The sequence below is a fragment of the Ursus americanus genome, chromosome 1 (assembly GCF_024610735.1).
Source record: "Ursus americanus isolate L20-20 chromosome 1, mUrsAme1.1.p, whole genome shotgun sequence".
Taxonomy (NCBI): Eukaryota; Metazoa; Chordata; class Mammalia; order Carnivora; family Ursidae; genus Ursus; species Ursus americanus.
The window spans coordinates 81850013-81870303 of NC_142127.1; the positions used below are offsets into that span (position 1 = coordinate 81850013).

At 38.6% G+C, this 20291-nt stretch overlaps 1 protein-coding gene across 1 annotated transcript in view; it reads left to right on the forward strand.

Moving 5' to 3' along the window:
• Nucleotides 1-20291, forward strand: part of UNC80 (unc-80 subunit of NALCN channel complex) — a 211302-nt gene that overhangs the window by 19437 nt on the left and 171574 nt on the right. The window contains exon 8 of the mRNA XM_087857241.1: nucleotides 19145-19406. Coding sequence (XP_087713367.1) covers nucleotides 19145-19406 — 262 coding nt within the window. The remainder of the gene's footprint in view (nucleotides 1-19144; nucleotides 19407-20291) is intronic.

Sequence of the window (20291 nt, forward strand, 5' to 3'; positions counted from 1 at the left end):
TCTCTTTTTTTCTTTGTTCATTTGTTTTGTTTCTTAAACTCCAAATATGAATGAAATCCTCTATGGTATTTGTCTTTCTCTGATGGACTTATTTCACTTAGTATTATACCCTCTAGCTCCACACATGTCATTGCAAATGCCAAGATTTCATTATTCTTCATGGCTGAGTAATATTCCTGTGTGTGTGTCTGTGTGTCTGTGTGTGTGTGTGTGTGTGTGTGTGTGTGTGTGTGTATGCCATGTCTTCTTTATCCATTCATCCATCTATGGATGAATGCTTGGGTCTCTTCTGTGTCTTGGCTATTGTAAATAATTCTGCAATAAACAGAAGGGTACATATATCTTTTCTAATTAATGTTTTAATTTTCTTTGGGTAAATACCCAACATGGAATTACTGGATTATGGTAATTCTATTTTAATTTTTCGAGGAGACTTCATACTGTTTTCCACAGTGGCTGTACCAATTGGAATTCCCACCAACAGAGCATGAGGATTCTTTTCTCCTCCACATCCTTGGCAACACTTGTTATTTCTTATTTTTTTTTTATTTTAGCCATTCAGACAACTATAAAGTGATATTTCATTGTGGTTTTAATTTGCACTTTCCTGATGGTGAGTGATGTTGAGTGTCTTTTCATGTGTTTGTTGGCCATTTATATGTCGCCTTTGGAAAAATGTCTATGCAATTCCTCTCCCTATTTTTAATTGGATTAGGGGTTTTTTGGTGTTGAGTGCTATAAGTTCTATATATGTTTTAGATATTAGCTCCTTATTGAATATATCATTTGCAAATACCTTCTCCCATTCAGCAGGTTGACTTTTAGTTGTTGGTGGTTTCCTTCTCTGTACAAAAGCCTTTTATTTTGGTATAGTCACAAACATTTAATTTTCCTTTTGTTTCCCTTGCTTTAGGAGACATATCCAGAAAAATGTGATGGCTGGTGTCAAAGAAATTACTACCTGTGTTTTGTCCTAGGAGTTTTATTGTTTCAGGTCTCACGTTTAGGTTCTTAAGCCATTTTGAGTTTATTTTTTTGTGTGGTGTAAGAAAGTGGTCCAGTTCCATTCTTTTGCATGTTGCTGTCCAGTTTTCCCAGCATCCTTTGTTAAAGAGATTGTCTTTTCCCCCTTGTGTATTTTTGCCTCTTCTTTTTTTTTTTTTAAAGATTTTATTTATTTATTCAACAGAGATAGAGACAGCCAGCGAGAGAGGGAACACAAGCAGGGGGAGTGGGAGAGGAAGAAGCAGGCTCTTCGCAGAGGAGCCTGATGTGGGGCTCGATCCCATAACGATGGGATCACGCCCTGAGCCGAAGGCAGACGCTTAACCGCTGTGCCACCCAGGCGCCCCTATTTTTGTCTCTTCTATCATAGATTAACTGACCATGTAAGCATGGGTTTATTTCTGAGCTATTTTGTTCCATTGATCTATTTGTCTATTTTTGTGCAAGTACCATACTATTTTGATTACTGTACCTTTGAAGAATATCTTGAAATCTGAGATTGTGATACCTCCAGCTTTGTTCTTTTTCATGAATGCTTTGGCTATTTAGGGTCTTTTGTGGTTCTATTTTTGTGCAAATTTTAGGATTATTGTTCTAGTTCTGTGAAAAATGGTGTTGTTATTTTGATAGAGACGGCATTAAATTTGTAGATTGGTTTGGGTAGCATGGATATTTTAACAATATTTGTTCTTCTGATTCATGTCTCTTAAGTGTATGTTAGACAAAGGTTGTAGCAGTGTCAAAGCTTTTGTCCTTGAAGAGCTCATTTTCTTAAAAGGTAGTTAGATAAGAGTAATTAAGTAAAATTATTTGTAGACTACTCTAAGACTATGAAGCAAAAGTAAAGGAAAAGGATGGGAGGGAGGTTCTTTCTCCTTGAGACCTGGATGATATGCAGGAGACAGCCTGAGGAAGATCTGAGAAGAATAATCTAGGCAGAGAGAAAAAGTCTAAAGGCTCTGAAATGGGAATGAACTCAGCATGTTTCAGGAATAAGGCCAGTGTGACTAGGGAGTGGTGCTGAGCAGGGGGTACGATGTAGGGAAACAGTTCAGAGAGGTTGTGAGGGGTCCAATGGCACAGGAGCCAGGAGCCCATGTTAAGAAGTCTGGATTCTCTCCCAGGTGTGATGAAAAAAAACACTGGAGTTGTTGGAACAATGGAGGACATTAACCAAATTGCACGTTTTAAAGGTCATTTCAGATGGTTTATGGAAAATAGACTGGGGAGGCAAAAGGACACAGAGACTAGTTAGGAGACTGTCGCAGTGGCCCAGGTAGGAGAGCATGTGGCTTGGTCAGAGTGGGAGTAGTACAGTGGGAAGGCCAAGATGAGGCTGGAATTGGGGTTCATTTACGGGGTAGAGCTGACATGTCCAGATTTGGGGAATGAGAAAAAGAAAGGAATCAAGTATAATTCTGAGATTTTTGGCTTGAGGAACTGCATGAATGGTGATTAAATTTATGAGATAAGGCAGGCGGGGAAAAAGCATATATAAAAATACTTTACTGACTTCCATGTATCTCTTTACCATCATCGAAGCCACTCATCTCCCTGTCCTGAAGTACGGCATAGCCTACTTATTAATCTCTTCTTATTCAGCCTTGCCACCATCCAATACAGAACATACAGAGTAAAAATAAAAGATAAATCACAACACTCCTCTTGAACTCTTTTAATGCTATCCAGTGCTATCAAGATAAAATTCAAAATCCTTGATGTACCCCTCAAGGCTCCACATCATTTGGCTGCTAGCCAGTTCTCTAGTCTAACGTTTTGTTGCTACCCACACCTCAGTGACTAAACTTCAACCCTTTTTTAGACTTTCAACCTTCCCCTGAGCTCTGAGATTTGGAGTATGTTATTCCATCTGTCTGCATCGTTCTTTCATCTATCCCCGTTTAACCAATTCCTGTTCCTTTATGACTCAATTTAAATATCATTCCTGTACTCTCTGGAGAGGCTCTGGCAGATGTTTAATACTTTCACAGAACTCCATGTTTTCTTTTATAGCATGAATAGCAAACGCGATATAAATGGTTGTGTGACTATTTGTCTAATAGTTATCTCTTCCACTAGACTATAAAATCCACACACAAGAGAAGAGACCAAGTCTCGGTTACTCTTTGCTCTCTCTAGTGCCTGGCACATGACCTTCACTGAAGGGTATTGAATAAGTGAATGAGTTTAATTTTTACAACAGCCAAGCAAAGACCTTATTCCTCTTTTGAAGCAAAAAGAGATTAAATGGTTCCCCCAGGGACACACACAGGAGGAAGAGCTAGATTTGAGCCCAGTCAAGCCAGTCACATGGTCCACATTCTTCTCTACTCCCTCATGAAGAGGTAGGTCTAAATCTTTCCAGATGTTTTCTTTGGCTTCTCTTCCATGGCCCTCCTCTAATTTGTCCTTTTTTTCTACTAAATGAGAAATTATTCAATATAAGATCAGAGATGTGATTTTTATATGCTTATGAATCTTTAATAGACTTACCAAGAACTCTAGTTGGAGTTATACCAGTGTATCAGTAATCTGTTGCTGCATAACAAATTGCTCTGAAATTGAGTGACTTAAAACAACAAATGTGTTATCTCACAGTTTCAGAGGGTTATATATCCAGAAACAGCTGGGCTGCAGTCTTTCTTGGCTCAGGGTCTCCTTGAGGTTACAGTTAAGATGTTGGCTGGGACCACGGTCATCTGAACGCATGATTGAACTGGAGGATTTGTTTCCAAGATCACTCAGGTGGCTTGTGCCTGGATGCCTCAGATCCTGAGGCCTCTCCATAGGGCTACTCACAATATGGCAGATGACTTGATATGAAATGAATGGTGGGTGTGTGTATATGAGAGAGAGAGAGAGGTCTTTTATAATAATTTCAGAAGTAATATAGTGCCACTTCTGCCATATTCTGTTGGTCACACAGACCAACGTAATATATTTTAGGAAAAAACTATACAGAGGCATGAGTACAACAAGGTAAGGATCATTTGAGAGATCTTAGAATCTGGCTACCATTGTTTGTCCTCTGGCCCCAATGATTCCCATCTCTTTCACATGCAAAATACACTTACTCACACCAAGGTTGCCCCAAATTTCATGCAATTACAGAATCAAATCAAAGTCCAGATCTCATCATCGAATTCAGATCTAGGTGCAACAGAGGTACCTCATGTGTACAGTTTAAGTACAATTCCTTAGTTATAGTTCCTCTCAGTTTGTGCACCTGTGAACTAAAGAGACAAGTTATCTGCACCCAAAATGCCCACATACAATGGTGGGATACGCACATGATAACTGCTGTGGACTTGTCTATTCAAAGGGAGATGTTGGAGACACTGGTCCATAGCAGTTCTGAAATCAAGCTGGACAAATGTTGGAAACTTCTTGATTAGATCTCATCCTATTCTTACCTATGACCCTTAGCTCCACCCTCCAGGCTAATGATCCCATGCTTTAAATCAACTTTCCTTTTTTAAGAAAGCTAGATGTGTTTATTGCTGAGTAGTTTTCTCAGCTTGCTTGCAGCCAGTAAAATTTAGGAGATATAACAGCCTCTTTTAACTTTATACTGCTTTGGCAGTGTTTTTGTTACATTTCTTTAAAAACTTTGGGAGTCCACTGTGAATCTTTTTGGGGCTCACTAGAATAGACAAGTCTCTTTACGCTAATCCTTTCTGTAACTTGGAGAAAGTTTGAGGAATAGCACCCTTAAGTTTCTTAAAAGTCTCCACCCAAACACACCCCCCCTTTTTATAGGGGGAATCACACTTTCAAAACCTTTAGAGGGCCTCTTGTCTGGGGGAATAATATTCTGAGGCAAGACCATAGATCATTCTGATGTCCTAAAAAGATTTTACAGTTTCACCCTTGACTTTATCTTTAGACCATGTTTTTCCAGAAATGCCCTAGATTTGATGTTTGCTCAGAAGTCATTTCTTAATTTTAGCATTATTTTCCATCTGGAAAGGCTGAGAGTTTTCAAAATCATCAAATCCCAGCTCATTAGTCTTTAACAGTTTTTCAGTTAGGGCATATATTTTATCTTTCAATCTCCTGTAAGCAGCTGGAAGAAATCAGAAGACACCTTCAACACTTTATTTGGAAATCTTAGATCACTGACTTTGTTAGGCATGTTTCTTTAACTCTCCACATCACAGCAGGCAGGTTTTGCCACTACGTGACAAGGATCCTCCTTCCTCGTCTTTTCAATGCCAAGTTCCTTACTTCCCTTTAAGCCCTTACCAGCAGCCTCCTAAAGTTCAGGGTTTCTATTAGTAATTTGTGCAAGGCAATTTAGGCTTTCTTTTTTTAAAAAGATTTATCTTTATTTTAGAGAGAGAGAAAGCACACATGGTCCAGGGTGGGGGGAAGGGGTAGAGGGAGATGGAGAGAGAAATTGAAGTAGACTCCATGCAGAACGCGGAGCCTGATGTAGGGCTTGATCTCAGGACCCTGAGAGCATGAACTGAGCAAAAACTGAGAGTCGGACACTTAACCAACTGCACCACCCAGGGGCCCCTATGCTTTCATTTTTTAACACTCTTCAAAGTCTTTACAGCCTCTGCTACTGCCTGATTCCAAAACCATTCCCCAAATTTAGGATGTTATCATGGTATGAGAATCTGTAGTAGCTATCAATTGCTATATAACAAATTATCCAAATTTCTTGATAGCTTAAAACAAAAGACATTTATTATCTGACCTAGTTCCAGAGGGCCATGAATCCAGAAACAGCTTAGCTAAGTGGTTGCAACTCAGGGTCTGTCAAGATGTTGGTCAGGGCTGCAGTCATCTGGAAGTTTGACTGGGTGTCAGACTCTGCTTTCAAGATCAGTCAGATGGCTGTTGACTAGATGCTTCAGTTCTTCACCATCGGGGCCTCTTGATAGCACCGTGCGTGACATGACAGCTGGCTTCCCCCAAAACAAAGTAGCCCGTAAAAAGAGGGAGCAGTGAATATCAGTGCTTCAGTGTCTTTAAACCTAATCTCGAAAGTTGACATGCCATCACTTCTGCTAGATGCAATGAATCATACCAATGCCAGTCTAGAGAAGGCACCACGTGACGGTGTGGATACCAAGAAAAAGGGATCATTAGAGCCTGTTTTGGAGGCTGGCCACAGCAAACAGTAATGATGATGATGTCACCATCATTTTGGATATAATTATGCTGTATTTGTACATTTTCTTCAATCAATTATTGCGTATTCTCGTATTCCTCCTTCACTAGTTCTGTTCTACATGAATTCCAAAAAGTTTAAATGTAGGTAATTTCTACCTCAAATACTGTATTTGGCCTGACTTTTAAAAATTATTAAAAGCAGTATCAGGGTGAAATGTTGAGGTCATTAAATATCCAGAAGCTTATATTTCTTATATAATTTTTCTCAGCCAGAGTATGCATCGGCAATTTGCAAATGTGAATTACATGTATTTCTTTGACAAACTGCAAGATTCAAGGTTTCCTGTTTGTGGATGGATGTTGTTTTTTCCATTCTCTGAGATTACCACACTCAAACATCTATATACGCATGCATTTCTTGACACATACGTATACACAGTCACCCACGGCACACCCACAACTACATATGTGAATTAGACATGAATCAGAGTGGCACTTTAGAAGAACGAATTAGGTCTTTTCTCTGCCTAGCTGCAGTGGCTGGTTGCCATGGAAATGATGCACAAGGTAGACCTTTCAGAAAATGCTAATGTTAATGTGTCTCTGTTGGAAGAGTTCATGTATTAATCAGAAATAAAGAGAACTTTCATAACAAAGCAATGCAAGTATCTTAGAAACAAAAGCTGTCTGCTTGTATCAAACAAATACAATTCATCATCTCTTTTGCCCTGACCTTGACTGAACAGAACATGACTCTTCCCTGAACTCTGCAATCAGTGAGCAGGGAGCTAGTTTTTAAAATTAACGTGAGATTTCATCTTCAATTACCATATGCACAGACTTAATTTCTGCTTTGTTAAATACTGTGTAGGGTCAAAACTGATTCGCACAGTTCTCTGCCTCCACAGATTATTTCCAGAGTGTTTTTCTGCCTTGGATGGGTCTCTACTAGCATATCCCCCAGCCCTAATTAATAACCACGTGGTTTCCTGAAGCCATAGTTGCATGGAAAATATGTTAAAGGAATTCTTAGCTTTTTTGACAGTCAAAAAATGTGTCATAATGCATTATTTATTTTAGGCATATAAAAGAAGTATATGCTAATTATAGAAAAAATTTAAAGGTATAAAATATTTCTTTAAAAGTAAAAATCATCAAAGAACTCATCAGGAAGATTTAAACATCATTCGTTTTTTGTATGTATACTTCCTTTCATTATTTTTACATATACCATTTAGAACAAAAGTAATCATACTTTCATAAAATTTTCCTTTTTTCTACAAGATGACTTACAGGATAATAGATCAGAGTTAGTAGGAGCATTTCTATCATATCACACAATGATAGCCCCCATACCACCTTTTTGCAGTTTGGTAAATTTTTCACTCACGTGTTCATTGGATTGTTAATGAAAATGCGTTTTATTGGATTAGCGACAAGTCGATTGTCTGATAATGCTCTCCTAAGTGAAATTAAACATTTATTGATGATTCTTGCTTTTTATTGACTACTCATTCCAGCATAGCTCACACTTTAAGACAAATAAACTCGTCCTTGAATAACACCTAAAATGAAGGTACTGTGGGTTATAAATATTTGCTACGGAATGCTCTTCAACTTCATTGTTGTTTCAAGTGGAGTCTCTTTAAATATTAAGCAATTTAAATGTGAATTTACTTAACAAATTTTTATTAACATAAAGACTCCTTTTTAGTGTCCGAGCACAGCCTTCTGTCGGGGGGGAGGGGGCTTGTTGTGAGGTCCACCTTCAGCTGAACCGACGTGATTTGTCAGGAAATAGTTAATGACCATGGGACTCAACTGTGAGGTTAATAATTACTTTCAGCAAATATATTTTGTATGTAGAGAAAGACAAGAATTTAGTCCTCTGGCACCGTTAGGGACACAACTGTCACTATATCATTCAGTTAGTGTTTCCATATAGGAATTGTTTTGGATGCTGGCCTAAAAGTGCTAACGTCATACATTACATGTTTCTCTAGGGCAATTGCCCGCCAATCTTATTAAGAGTGTTTAAAAATTACCTGGAAGTATTGTCTAAAATAAAGATTCCTGGGCTCTATCCCCAGCAATTCTGGTTTCGTGAGTCTGGGTAAGACCTGGGAATGTGCATTTTTAATAAACTCTCTTCTCCCTCTCTACTTGGGATACTCAAAGAAGTTGTCCACTGGCATCTCATTATATGGAACACTGCTCTTGGGACTTGAAATAATTTATGGAACTCCCTAATCTAATTTACAAATGAAACATTTGGGGACACTGAGGTATGGGGCAGGAAGTGAAGGGTAAAGATAACTAGTCCAATGGGGGAAAAATAATTCTGTTGAACTGCTAATATCTCCCTTAATCACAGCAGCCTCGCCAAGAAAACAATAGCTTTCACAGGCTCTTATAATAAGTCCAGTGACTGTCACAAATACTTGAGGACCTAAAATTACCCAGCTGGTTGCCAGCCAACCTCACACTTTGGATTTTCTTTAGAAATCTAAGATTATAATAGCATTGGGGGGAAAATCCTATTATTCTAGGTATAAAGACAGGCTGAGAGAAGTGGGGTAGTCCTTGCTTCTTTAAGAAAGAGAGATGGAGGTGAGAGGTGGCAGGAAGAGTGGCAAAAGTCTCTTAAGAAAATGGTAGAAATGAGAATCGACATTTCTTTCCCTCAAACTGAGCTTGAGGATGCAATGAGCCAGTTTCCTCTTGTAATCTCAGGATGAAATAAGTGGTATACCGGTCAGTCTGAGACAAGATTAAAACAGGAGTTAGTAACAAAAGTTTGGACAGGATAATGGGAAGCCAAGGTGCTCCAATGCCTGTACTCCAGGAGGATGACCAGCTCTGGGCCCAGCAGGGCAAAGGGAGGGAGCAGTTGTGGAGAACTCTGTGGAGAGAGTGACCAACAAGGGCTGTGACCACTGATGGCCTAGGTCAGCCTGAGGTCACAGTGCCAGCCCTAGGCAAGCCTCTGAAAGCAAGGAGTCTTGGGGAAGACACCATTGTCCTTCTGTCAGTCTCCTGTGAGAGCTTCCTTTTGCCAAATCCCATCAGGAGCCAGAGGTAGGGGAGCTGTTGGTAGAGTCTATACAGATCACGTTTCCAGGGCAGAGAGGCAGAGAAGGACGGAGAGTGAATGGGGCCTGGAAGTGAGGGCGGAAGGCAAACAAAAGTAAAAGATTTCCTTCCTGGAATGGGAACCTGAATTTCGAATCTCGCCCACATGCTTCTTAAGAAAACTTGGCAACTGTAAAATTCTGAGACTCAGCCTTTTTATTAAAATGATTACATAATGAAAAGTTAGATGACAAAATACTTTAAAATACAGGCATAACACATCATCTTGGGGATAATGAGACTAATTTGTGGAAAAAACATGTATACCTATACATACATATACACATACATGCATATTTCACATATGTAAGTATTAAAATCATATATTATGTATTTGTTACATATAAATGTACAATGTTATATATAAGTATATGTCTATATACTTATAGAATATAGAATACATTAAATATAGTATGTACATAGATGTACTTTATATAGATCTATACAAGTATATATATATATATGTCTATATATATATGTCTATATAAGTATATGTCTATATACTTATATATAGAATATAGAATACATTAAATATAGTATGTACATAGATGTACTTTATATAGATCTACTTTATGTATATATGAATAGAGGATTTTTAGTCCATGTTAATAAAATTCAAGGTCTTAGCTAATGTTCTTTAAAAAAAACACAGAAAAGTATACAACACCTAAGTGGTCAGTTTTATGTCTTTTCGCAAGTGAATACAGTAATCACGCTGATTAACTAGAACATGGTAAGCACCCTAGCCTGCCGCGTCATGTAACAGGTAAATAATATCCGGCAGATACATGCCAGCATTTATTTGCCCCTTCTCCTTTGGCTGGCTTTCAGGATGTTCTCTAGTTTTTTACTCTAACAAAATCGATGCCATAAACACCCTCGTATATGTCCCTTGTGTTCCTGGGCAAGAATTTCTCTAAGATAGAGTTTCCCTCAGGAATGGAATTTCTAGATCATACGATAAGGACAGTTGAAAATTTACTAGCTATCACCTAATCGTACTCTGAGTTTGCCAGCAGTGATGAGTTTCTGGTTAGTCACACCCTCAGCAGTATGTCCCATCTTCAGACTTCTATATTCTCACAACTCTGATCACAATTGTGATTGTGACTTAAGTCCACATATCCCTGACTATTACCCGAGTAGAGTACCTCTCTCTATTTTGTCTCTCTTTAGGTTTCCTTTTTTGGCGAAATTTCCTTCCATACCCTCTGCACATTTGAGCTGTTTGTCTTTTCCTTCCTGATTTATGAGCATTCTTTATTAGCAAGAATAATAGTTTTTGGTAGGCTAAATACATTGCAGTTATCTTTTATACTTTGTAAACTTTCACTGTATTTTTTTAAAAGATTTTATTTATTCATTTGAGAGCGAGAGAGAACATGAGCAAGAGGAGGGGGAGGGCAGAGAGAGAGGAAGAAGCAGAATCCCCACCGAGCAGGGAGCCTGGTGAGGGACTTGATCCCAGGACCCTGAGATCATGACCTGGGCCAAAGGCAAATGTTTAACCAGCTGAACCACCAAGGGACCCCTTACTTTATTTTTTAACAGAAATTTTAAATGTGAATAGAATCAAACTTATCAATACTTTAAAAATAGTTTGGAACGTTATCTTCTTTAGAAATCCTTTCGTATCTTCAGTCGTAAATATTTCTGTTTCTTCTGTTTTGCTTTCAAGTGTCGTCAGTTCATCTCAGGTTGGCTTTTTTATTTTATTTTTTTTAATATGGCAGTATGAAAGACGGGTGTGTTTTTTTTACATATAGCTGATTTTTTCCTCACCATTTCTTAAATATTTTCCTTCAGATTTGTAACTTAATCTCTGAATATCAGATTTGCACAAATGTGAGGGTATGATTTGGGGCTCTTCATTCTGTCCCATCACTCTGCCTGACTCTGTACCCAAATCTTATTATTATAGCTCTTTTTTATTTTTATAAAAGATTTCCTGCCTGGGATGGGAAACTGCATTTTGAATTTAGCTCACATGCTGCTGCTTCTTTTTTTTTTTTTTTTAAGATTTTATTTATTCATGAGACAGACAATGAGCAGGGGGAGAGGCACTCTCACTTTTATTGTTGACTTTAACGAACTAATAATAAATTTTATAAAAGGTCTTTCTGCACCTATTGAGAAAATCACGTGGGTGTGTTCTCTTGTAATCTTTTTAGGTGGTGAATTACTTTGCTAGATCATCCTTAAATTCCTAGGGAAAAAAAACAATTTGTACATTGCTGAATATAGTTTAACATTTATGTATCTGTTTACATCAACGCTCATGAGTGAGAACGGCTTCTGATTTTCCTTTCCTGTGCTGTACTTGTCTTGTTTTAATAGCAGGGTTATCCTGGCCTCATGAAAAGAATGTTCCCTTTTTTTTTCCTTGTCTTTGGAACACTTTGTATGAAATGGGAGATACCAGTTTCCCTAACGATTAATGGAATTTATCTGTAAACCTTCTGGGCTTAGTGAATTTCTAAAATACACTATATTTCCCACAGTTCAGTTTTTAAAGGTTGTGGGTCTAAAGTTTGGTTGGATAAATGTGTTTATCTAGGTATTCACATTTTTAATCACAATGTTCATGATGTCTCTCCCTCTTTTTTTAAAAAAAGATTTTATTTATTTACTAGAGAGAGTGAGGGGAAGAGAGATAAGAGGGAGAGGGAAAAGCAGATACCCACTGAGCAGAGAGCCGGATACAGGGCTGGATCCCAGGACCCTGGGATCATGACCTGAGCCAAAGGCATATGCTTAACTGACTGAGCCACACGGGTGTTCCAATGTTTCCTCTTTTTCTAAAATCATCACTATATCTAGTTATGTCTGCATTTTCAGTGATAGTGTTGTGATCTATTTCTTCATTAATTTTTACTAGTTTTGTCAAAGAAATAACATTTGGTTTTGTTAATCCTATCCAGCTTTGTCATATTTTTTTAAACATGCTCCTATCTTATGTTCCTTTTTTTCCCCTGCTATTCAGGGTTTTACTTCCTTTTTTTAACATGTTAAAACTTTTTTTAGCCTTTTTTAAATGTAGATGCTACTCTCATTTGACTGCTAAGAGTCATAATTCAATAAAATCTCAACCCTCCTTTTGAACAGTGCAAGAACTTTTGGATGCTACTCTCTCTCTCTTATTATACACTGTTATCACCACAATCAAGATAATGAACATATCTACCACTCCTTAAAAGTTTTCTGTGATCCTTAGTAATTTTTCCCCTTCCCAGCCACTCTTTCTCCATCCCCAGACAACCACTGATTTGCTTTCTGTCACTATAGATTAATTTGCAGTCTTCTAGAATTTCATATAAATGAAAGCAATCTTTTTTTGTCTGGCTTCTTCTACTCAGCATAATTATTGAATATATCCATAGTTCTGACCTTGTTATTGCTGAGTCATGGTCCATTGATGGATGTACACAGCTTGTTTATACATTTGCCCATTGATGGGTATTTGTGTTGTTTGAAATTTGGAGCCATTACATTCTTATTAAGTCCTTCTCCATGATTATAAAAATATAGCAAAATGGGGCGCCTGGGTGGCACAGCGGTTAAGCGTCTGCCTTCGGCTCAGGGCGTGATCCTGGCGTTGTGGGATCGAGCCCCACATCAGGCTCCTCCGCTATGAGCCTGCTTCTTCCTCTCCCACTCCCCCTGCTTGTGTTCCCTCTCTCGCTGGCTGTCTCTATCTCTGTCAAATAAATAAATAAAATCTTTAAAAATAAAAATAAAAAAATAAAAATATAGCAAAATGATTTTCTTTTTCTTTCTTTCTTTCTTTTTTTATTATGATATGTTAGTCACCATACAGTACATCCTTAGTTTTTGATGCAATGTTCCATGATTCATTGTTTGGGTATAACACCCAGTGCTCCATGCAATACATACCCTCCTTAATACCCATCACCGGACTATCCCATTCCCCCACCCCCTCCCCTCTGAAGCCCTCAGTTTGTTTTCCGGAGCCCATATATACAATGGAATATTACTCAACCATCAGAAAGAATGATTACCCAACATTTGCATCAACATGGATGGAACTGGAGGAGATTATGCTATGTGAAATAAGTCAAGCAGAGAAAGACAATTATCATATGGTTTCCCTTATTTGTGGAACATAAGGAATAGCAGGGAGATCATTAGGAGAAAGAAGGGAAAAATGAAGGGGGGGGAGATTAACCAAAATGTTTTTATAGTACTATTATGTTTTTATATTTTTACATTTAAATCTTAACCTGTCTTGATTCTATTTGGTGAATAAAATACGCTAATTTAAGGTACGCTAAATTATGTTTTTCTGAGTATGCCAATATTATTTATTGACTAATATATCCTTTGTACTAATTTAATACATGATGTTTTTGATATATTAGATTCTTACAAATGTATGAATCTTTTGTAGCTCCATATTGTATACCACTGAATTCTTGTCTATTCCTAAATCAGCACTACTTGGCCAAATATTATTGTTGTAAAACACACGTTAGTATCTGACAATTTACACCCTTTTACACTTCCTTTTAAATCTTTCTTAGTTACACTCAAAGTTTTATTCATTCATCCAGTTAAATTTCAGAACAGTCTTACTGATGTATAAAAGATAAATTCTTTGGAATTTTGTTCAGAATTTGTGATGCTATGATTTAGAAATATATATTTGGCCTTAGTCCCTGTTTCTGTCAGTAAGCTCTTAAAACCCTTAGAATTTGAATGATGAAAGCCACAAAGGTGACTTTTGTTGTTAATGAGGTGGCATGTGGACTGCACTTAAGACTAGGAGCTGGTTGCCAGGAGAACCAACCATGTGATTAGAGGGTTAAAACTTCAAGTCCTGCACCTGATCTCCAGGAAGGGCTGGAATTTGACTCAATCGCCAATGGCTAATGATTTAATCAATTGTGTCTATGTAATGAAGCCTTCAAAAGATGCCAAAAAGGTGGGGTGCAGAGAGCTTCTGGGCTGGTGAATACAGGGAGGTGCTGGGAGAGTAGTGCACCCAGAGAGGACATGGAAGTCCAAGCACCTTCCCCATACCTTGCCCTAAGCATCTCCTCTCTCTGGCTGTGCCTGAGTTGTATCCTTTTATAATAAATCAATCATCTAGTGAGTAAACAGGTTTCCTGAGTTCTGTGAGCCACTCTAGAAAATTAATTGAATCCATGGAGGGAGTCATGGGAACTTCTGACTTAGAACCTGTCTGTATGAAGTACAGGTAACAACCTGGACTTGCAACTAGAATCTGAAGTTCAGGGGCAGGGTTGGGGTGGGGGAGCAGGTCATGGGAACCTCCAGTCTGTGGCCAGTTGATTAGAAGCACAAGTGACAACCTGGTGTCTGAAGTAGGAGGGAGAGCAGTCTTGCAGGACTGAACTCTTAATCTGATGCTATCTCTAGGTAGATAGGTGTCAGAATTCAGTTGACAGAGAATGGACCCAGTTGGTGTCCAGAAAATTTTTTTTGTGGTGTGGAAGACCCACCCCCCCCCCAACACATACATGTTGAAATTGGGTTCAGAACACAAAAGAGAATGATATTAAACTTATAGATTACTGGAGGAGGGAGTGATGGAAATCTTTAAAATATTGAGACTTTATTCTAAGAAGAACAGTTTGGGGCACCTGGGTGGCCCAGTCAGTTAAGCATCTGACTCCTAAATTCGGCTCAGGTCGTGACGTCAGGGTTGTGAGATTGAGCCCTGCGTTGGACTCCACGCTCAGTGGGGAGTCTACCCCTCCCTCTCCCTGTCTCCCAACTCCCTCTCCAAAAGAAAAAAAAAAGTCAGTTTGTCTGTTTATTAAGATTTTTTTTTAATGTTTCACGGTATTGTTTGTGGTGGTCCCCACGTATCCCCCATTTCCTATATTATCATTCTGTTTTATAGGGGGGAGATGTTTAAGGCTAACCGGTTCAGTGCCTGTGCAGTCTTTCCTAGTTTGCCCTGATAGTGGTCATTTTTTCAAGTCATATAGAACAATGATCAAATCTATGTTAGAAGTTAGATATTTCCTACCTATCGCTGATAACCAGTTGAGGTTAAAGGACATTTCTTTCCCCTACTTTTTGGAGTAGATGTTTATGTTCAGCTTATTGAATCAAGTGTTATTTACATTTGAACGTACTAAGTTAAATTGTCAGTTTTATTCCTCATCATTTTATTTTGTTCCCCAACCCAAGACATTTACCTATTTGTTGTTATGTCTAATGAGCTCTTTTTTCTTTCCATTGTCAAAATGTGTATTACTTGTATGTATACAAAAGCTTTTGATTTCTCCATGTTTGTCTTGAATCCACTTCTGAAATTTATTAATTCATTCAAATAAATGGAGATCGCCACTAATCAAGTAAATGGTATAATCTCAAGTTATGTTACATGCTATGAAGAAAATTAGAACAGGGTAAAGAGATGGGTAGTGGCGGAGGGAGGCCGCTCTACAGTGTTTGAGGAAGACCACTCCGAGGTGATGACATTGGAACACAGCCCAGATAAAACCCAGACCTCAATGGTAGAAATTTCCACGTAGAAAAAAAGCTCTGAAGCCGGCATAAGCTTGATGTAGTCAAGAGTAGTAAGAAAGCCAATGTGGCTGAAGCTCAACTATCAGATGTATCAGGACTGGTCCAATCAGGAGAGAAACCAAACAGTAATTTGAACAGGTCAAGTTTAATATAGGGAATTATTAAGTAAACAGGATTAGAGTATTAGAGGAGTGAGGGACTGGCTAATAAGAAGAAAAAAGAACTCTAAAGAACATAGGAATAGCAGATAAAATGGAGCAATCTCCAACTTTTGGGGTCAGACAAAACACACAGGGGAGACCCCTTTCTCCCCAGGATTGAGATTACGATCCTGTTGGAGAGGGCGAAGTTATGTCTCAATGGATGGCAGAGATGTCAAGGTGGTGCTGCACCAGATCTTGCTGGTAATCTGCCCTTTGGAACTTGTCAGAAATCCAACCCTCTCAGGTGCTAGGGAAAGCTACTCGTGGGGGGGTGTCTTAGTAGGGAGGGGCCCTCTGCTATGAAACTTCCAAAGGGAAGTGCCGGGGGGGGGGGCTGTTGGCCGCCAGATGCTGCTGGGTACTGGGCGCTATGGGAGCTGAGCAAAGGGAAAGCTGTGAGTGCCGTGGAAGCCTGGTGCTAGAAAATATACCCATGCGGCAGAAGCCATGTGCACGGCAAGAGCTAAGCTCGAGACAACCTGCAACACTACAGGAGCCTGGTGCTGGAGAAGCTGCACACACATTGTAGGAATGTACTGAGCAAGTACACCAGGGCGAGAAAGCAGAATTCTTTCTGCAATACTTTTTCCATTTCATCTACTGACCAAGCTAAACATCATGCCAGCGACCAATGGAAAAATATTTAAAGGTCCCAGATCCTTTTTCACAGAACAAGAAAAAAGATGCATTTGGAGCTAAGAGGCAGCAAATAAATATCTGGTAGACCAGGGCGATCGTGGTAATGAGGTTGGGTTGGTGTGCGCAGCCGGATTATGTAGGTCATGTTGACCACTGTGAAAAGCTTGCATTTTATTTAAAGGATGATTTAACAATCTATTGGAAGGGTTTGAGGAGAGGAGAAGAGGAACCAGAGAAGAAGCAATGAGACTAGTAGGAAGTAATTACAATAAGCCTAATGCAAGATGTTGGTGACTGTGGAGCTGATGAGAAGTGGTTGGAAGGAGAATCTATGTGACTTTCTGGTGAACTGAAAGTTGACATGCAGTTGATATTCAAAGAGTATTCTAGCACCCTGGAAAAAGGGTAAATTCTAGTGTAACATATATGGGGACTTAGCCGATTGTAGAAAGCTTCTCCTTATATGACTGCCTACTCAGTTAAATAATTAGTATTGTGGCACCTTCTGTGGTTGAGTTTTAACTTCTATGTAGGTTCCTACTTGTCAATCAAAATACTCAAGATTAGACTGCAAGGCAGCATTGACATTCAAAAACCACTGTGTACTTAGGCAGTTGTCCCTCAACACAGCAGACAATACAACTAATGAGAGTATAAATAGCCAAGAGCTATGTGTCATTTTTGCCCGTGTGAAAGGGATCCAAAAAGAAGTGAATGAATATAAATCTGAGGATTCACTTGGTCTCACCATTACAGATAATGATACTGGCTATGCTTTTAGAAAGAGAATTAAAGATGGTAGCCTAATTGACTCAGTTAAAATGATCTGTGTGGGGGAGCATATTGAATCCATAACTGGAGAAAATATCCTTGGGTGGCATCACTATGATGTTGCAAAAAAGTTAAAGGAGTTAAAAAAAAGTTGAATCCTTTACCTTGAAGTTAATAGAACGTAAGAAGGCATTTGTTTCAGAGGTAGAATCCGGTGACTCATCAGTCGCGTACAACACCCAGTGCTCATCGCTTCAAGCACCCTCCCGATGGACACAGAGAGGGAGACAAATCATGGGAGACTCTTAACCATAGGCAACAGACTGAGGGGTGCAGGAGGGGAGGTGGGTGGGGAGATGGGGTAGTTGGGCTCTAAAAAAAAGGAGAGTGCAAAGACTGTGAAAATGATCCCCAGTGTGCCAGACATGGTCTGGGTTTGTGTATTTGAACTTTCGACTGCATCCCTTGGTAAGAAATCTGCTTTATGTCATGACTAATGACAGTACATGAGGTGAAACAAGTTTCATCAAACAAACAAAACTTTATTCCATTTGTTGCATTCTAATAGTTTTTATTCTAGTTAACATTTCAATAGTAGTCATATATTTCTGAATTAATTTCTTGAACCAATACTGATCTATAACCTTCAGTTAAAAAAAAATACGGGTCTGGGAAGTTCAGCAAAACTTCTCCTCACTTCTCAGTGGCTGCATTCTTTTTGCTGAAGCTCTTCATGTGTATGTTGTGCCATGGCTAGTTGACAGCACGTACAAAAATTTCCCTTTTGCATCGCCTAACCCAGGAAGAAACTGTGCTTGGGAGTTAAGTTTAGATCTTAGATTTAAGGTTCCATTTTGAATCCTAGGAACTCTCAGTTTATAATTTGTTGTTTATTGGCTGTCCTTCACTGGACCATATGTTACTCAAGATGAAGAAGTTAAGCTTACATATCTTCACATTCCCTAAGATGTACTATTTTTAGTAGTTGTGTAAACCTATTTTGTAGTGTAATTAAGTCGAACGCCAAATAATGACTATATCGTGTGTTTAAATTGAATAATAGAATTTCAGAAACTTGAGATTTTTTTAAATTAGTTTTGCTATTTTATATGAATATATAGCTATAGAGTTTTCAAAATGATTTCAAAATTTTGAAAATTTTCTTCATAACATTACTTTTGCTTGTTTAGTACTTTGCAGTTTCTTTGGCTTTTTTACATACTATTATCACCAATAATAGATTAAAATAGCCAATAAAGTACACAAATTCTCCCATTTCTATCAAGGTAAAAAAAAAAAACCTGATAGCATTGTATAAAAGGAACATCACAATCTGAAACCCATCTGTTTCTATGGACTCTCCCCATCACCCACCACCTAAATTCCTCACCAACTAATACCAGTTGTTTACTCTTCCCCTCCTTCTCAAAACTCGTGATTTTTTTTCTAACTCCACCTTTGTGCGCCTGGTTTCCTCTGACTGAAATACAGATCTGTCCTCCTGCCCCATCCTCAACTTTGCCTCACTATTTCCTACCTAGCCTTCAAAACTCTTTCGAACCTCTCTACTTCCGGGGAGTCTCTAGCAAAGGTGAAATGAGTGAGACCAGCGGGGCAGATAGTAAACTACACAAAAGATAAGTAGATGAATAAATAAGCAAATGAGAAAAGCAGAGCTACAAGCCATGTGGTGTCACCCCTTGGAATGTTTGCCAATATAATCATCTTCTTTGTGTCCTTGGAAACAGAGCCTCTCTTGTGATACCTCCATGCCAAAGGTCCCGCTATGCCACCTACTTTGACGTTGCTGTTCTTCGCTGCCTACTCCAGCCCCACTGGTCTGAGGAAGGCACTCAGTGGTCTCTGATGTACTATCTACAAAGGCTGCGGCACATGTTGGAAGAGAAGCCCGAAAAGCCTCCAGAGCCAGATATTCCCCTCCTGCCCAGACCCAGGAGCAGCTCAATGGTGGCCGCAGCTCCCTCACTAGTGAACACCCACAAAACCCAAGTAAGAGAAACTCAGTCCATTGTCTTATGACTTAACAGCTTTGGCCATAACAGATTCCCTTTTTCTCCTATGCATCCATCTCTATTCCAGTGCTGACTACCTTATTGGTGGGTTACTCTGATATTATTATCCTTTCCCTTCTATCGTTTATTGCTAGATTCTTTTGCTTCCTTTTTAGCATCTAACTTACCATTCAAAGAAGGGTATCTAAGTACCTCTCGCTCACACTACTCTAGAATTAAGGCTCTGTTGATCCAGAATAATGGAAAATTTCCCAACTGAAGTGCTAGTTAACAGATAGTTCTCACATACAACTGCTCATAACTAATATCATGAAATGTGTGACTCTAGCATTTTACTGAACATGGTTTACCCTCTTTTGCATAGCTCAAAATTTTTGAGCACCTCTATATCATAATTTAAAATATTGCCTTTGGATATATAGTCTTGCTATTTATTATAGATGTTTGGAAAAATAAACTGACTATATACTGATTTGATGACATCCCCCTGAAAATCACTTTTTGATAAATGAATATGCTAATACCAGCTTGAACAGTTTTTCTTTCTCTCTTTCTCATCAATACCATGTGTGTTGGATATGTAGAGAAAAAAGTGTGATTTGCAGTATGTTCCTGTTGTTTGGTTTAGTTAAATATGAATTAGCTATGTCTGAAAAAGTCTACATATTCTAAGAGTAAACATGAGCAATGTTAGAGTGAAAAGGAGAGCTACTCTGTTTAAGTAATAGATGATTCTGCCCAAAATAAAAATCTCTTTTGGTGAACCATTAAACAGAAAAGCTTTTTTAATGAAAAGAGAAAACAAGATACCTGTCTCCTCCCTCTTTTCTTAGCTTTCCCAACAATGGAGCTTCATGTTCTT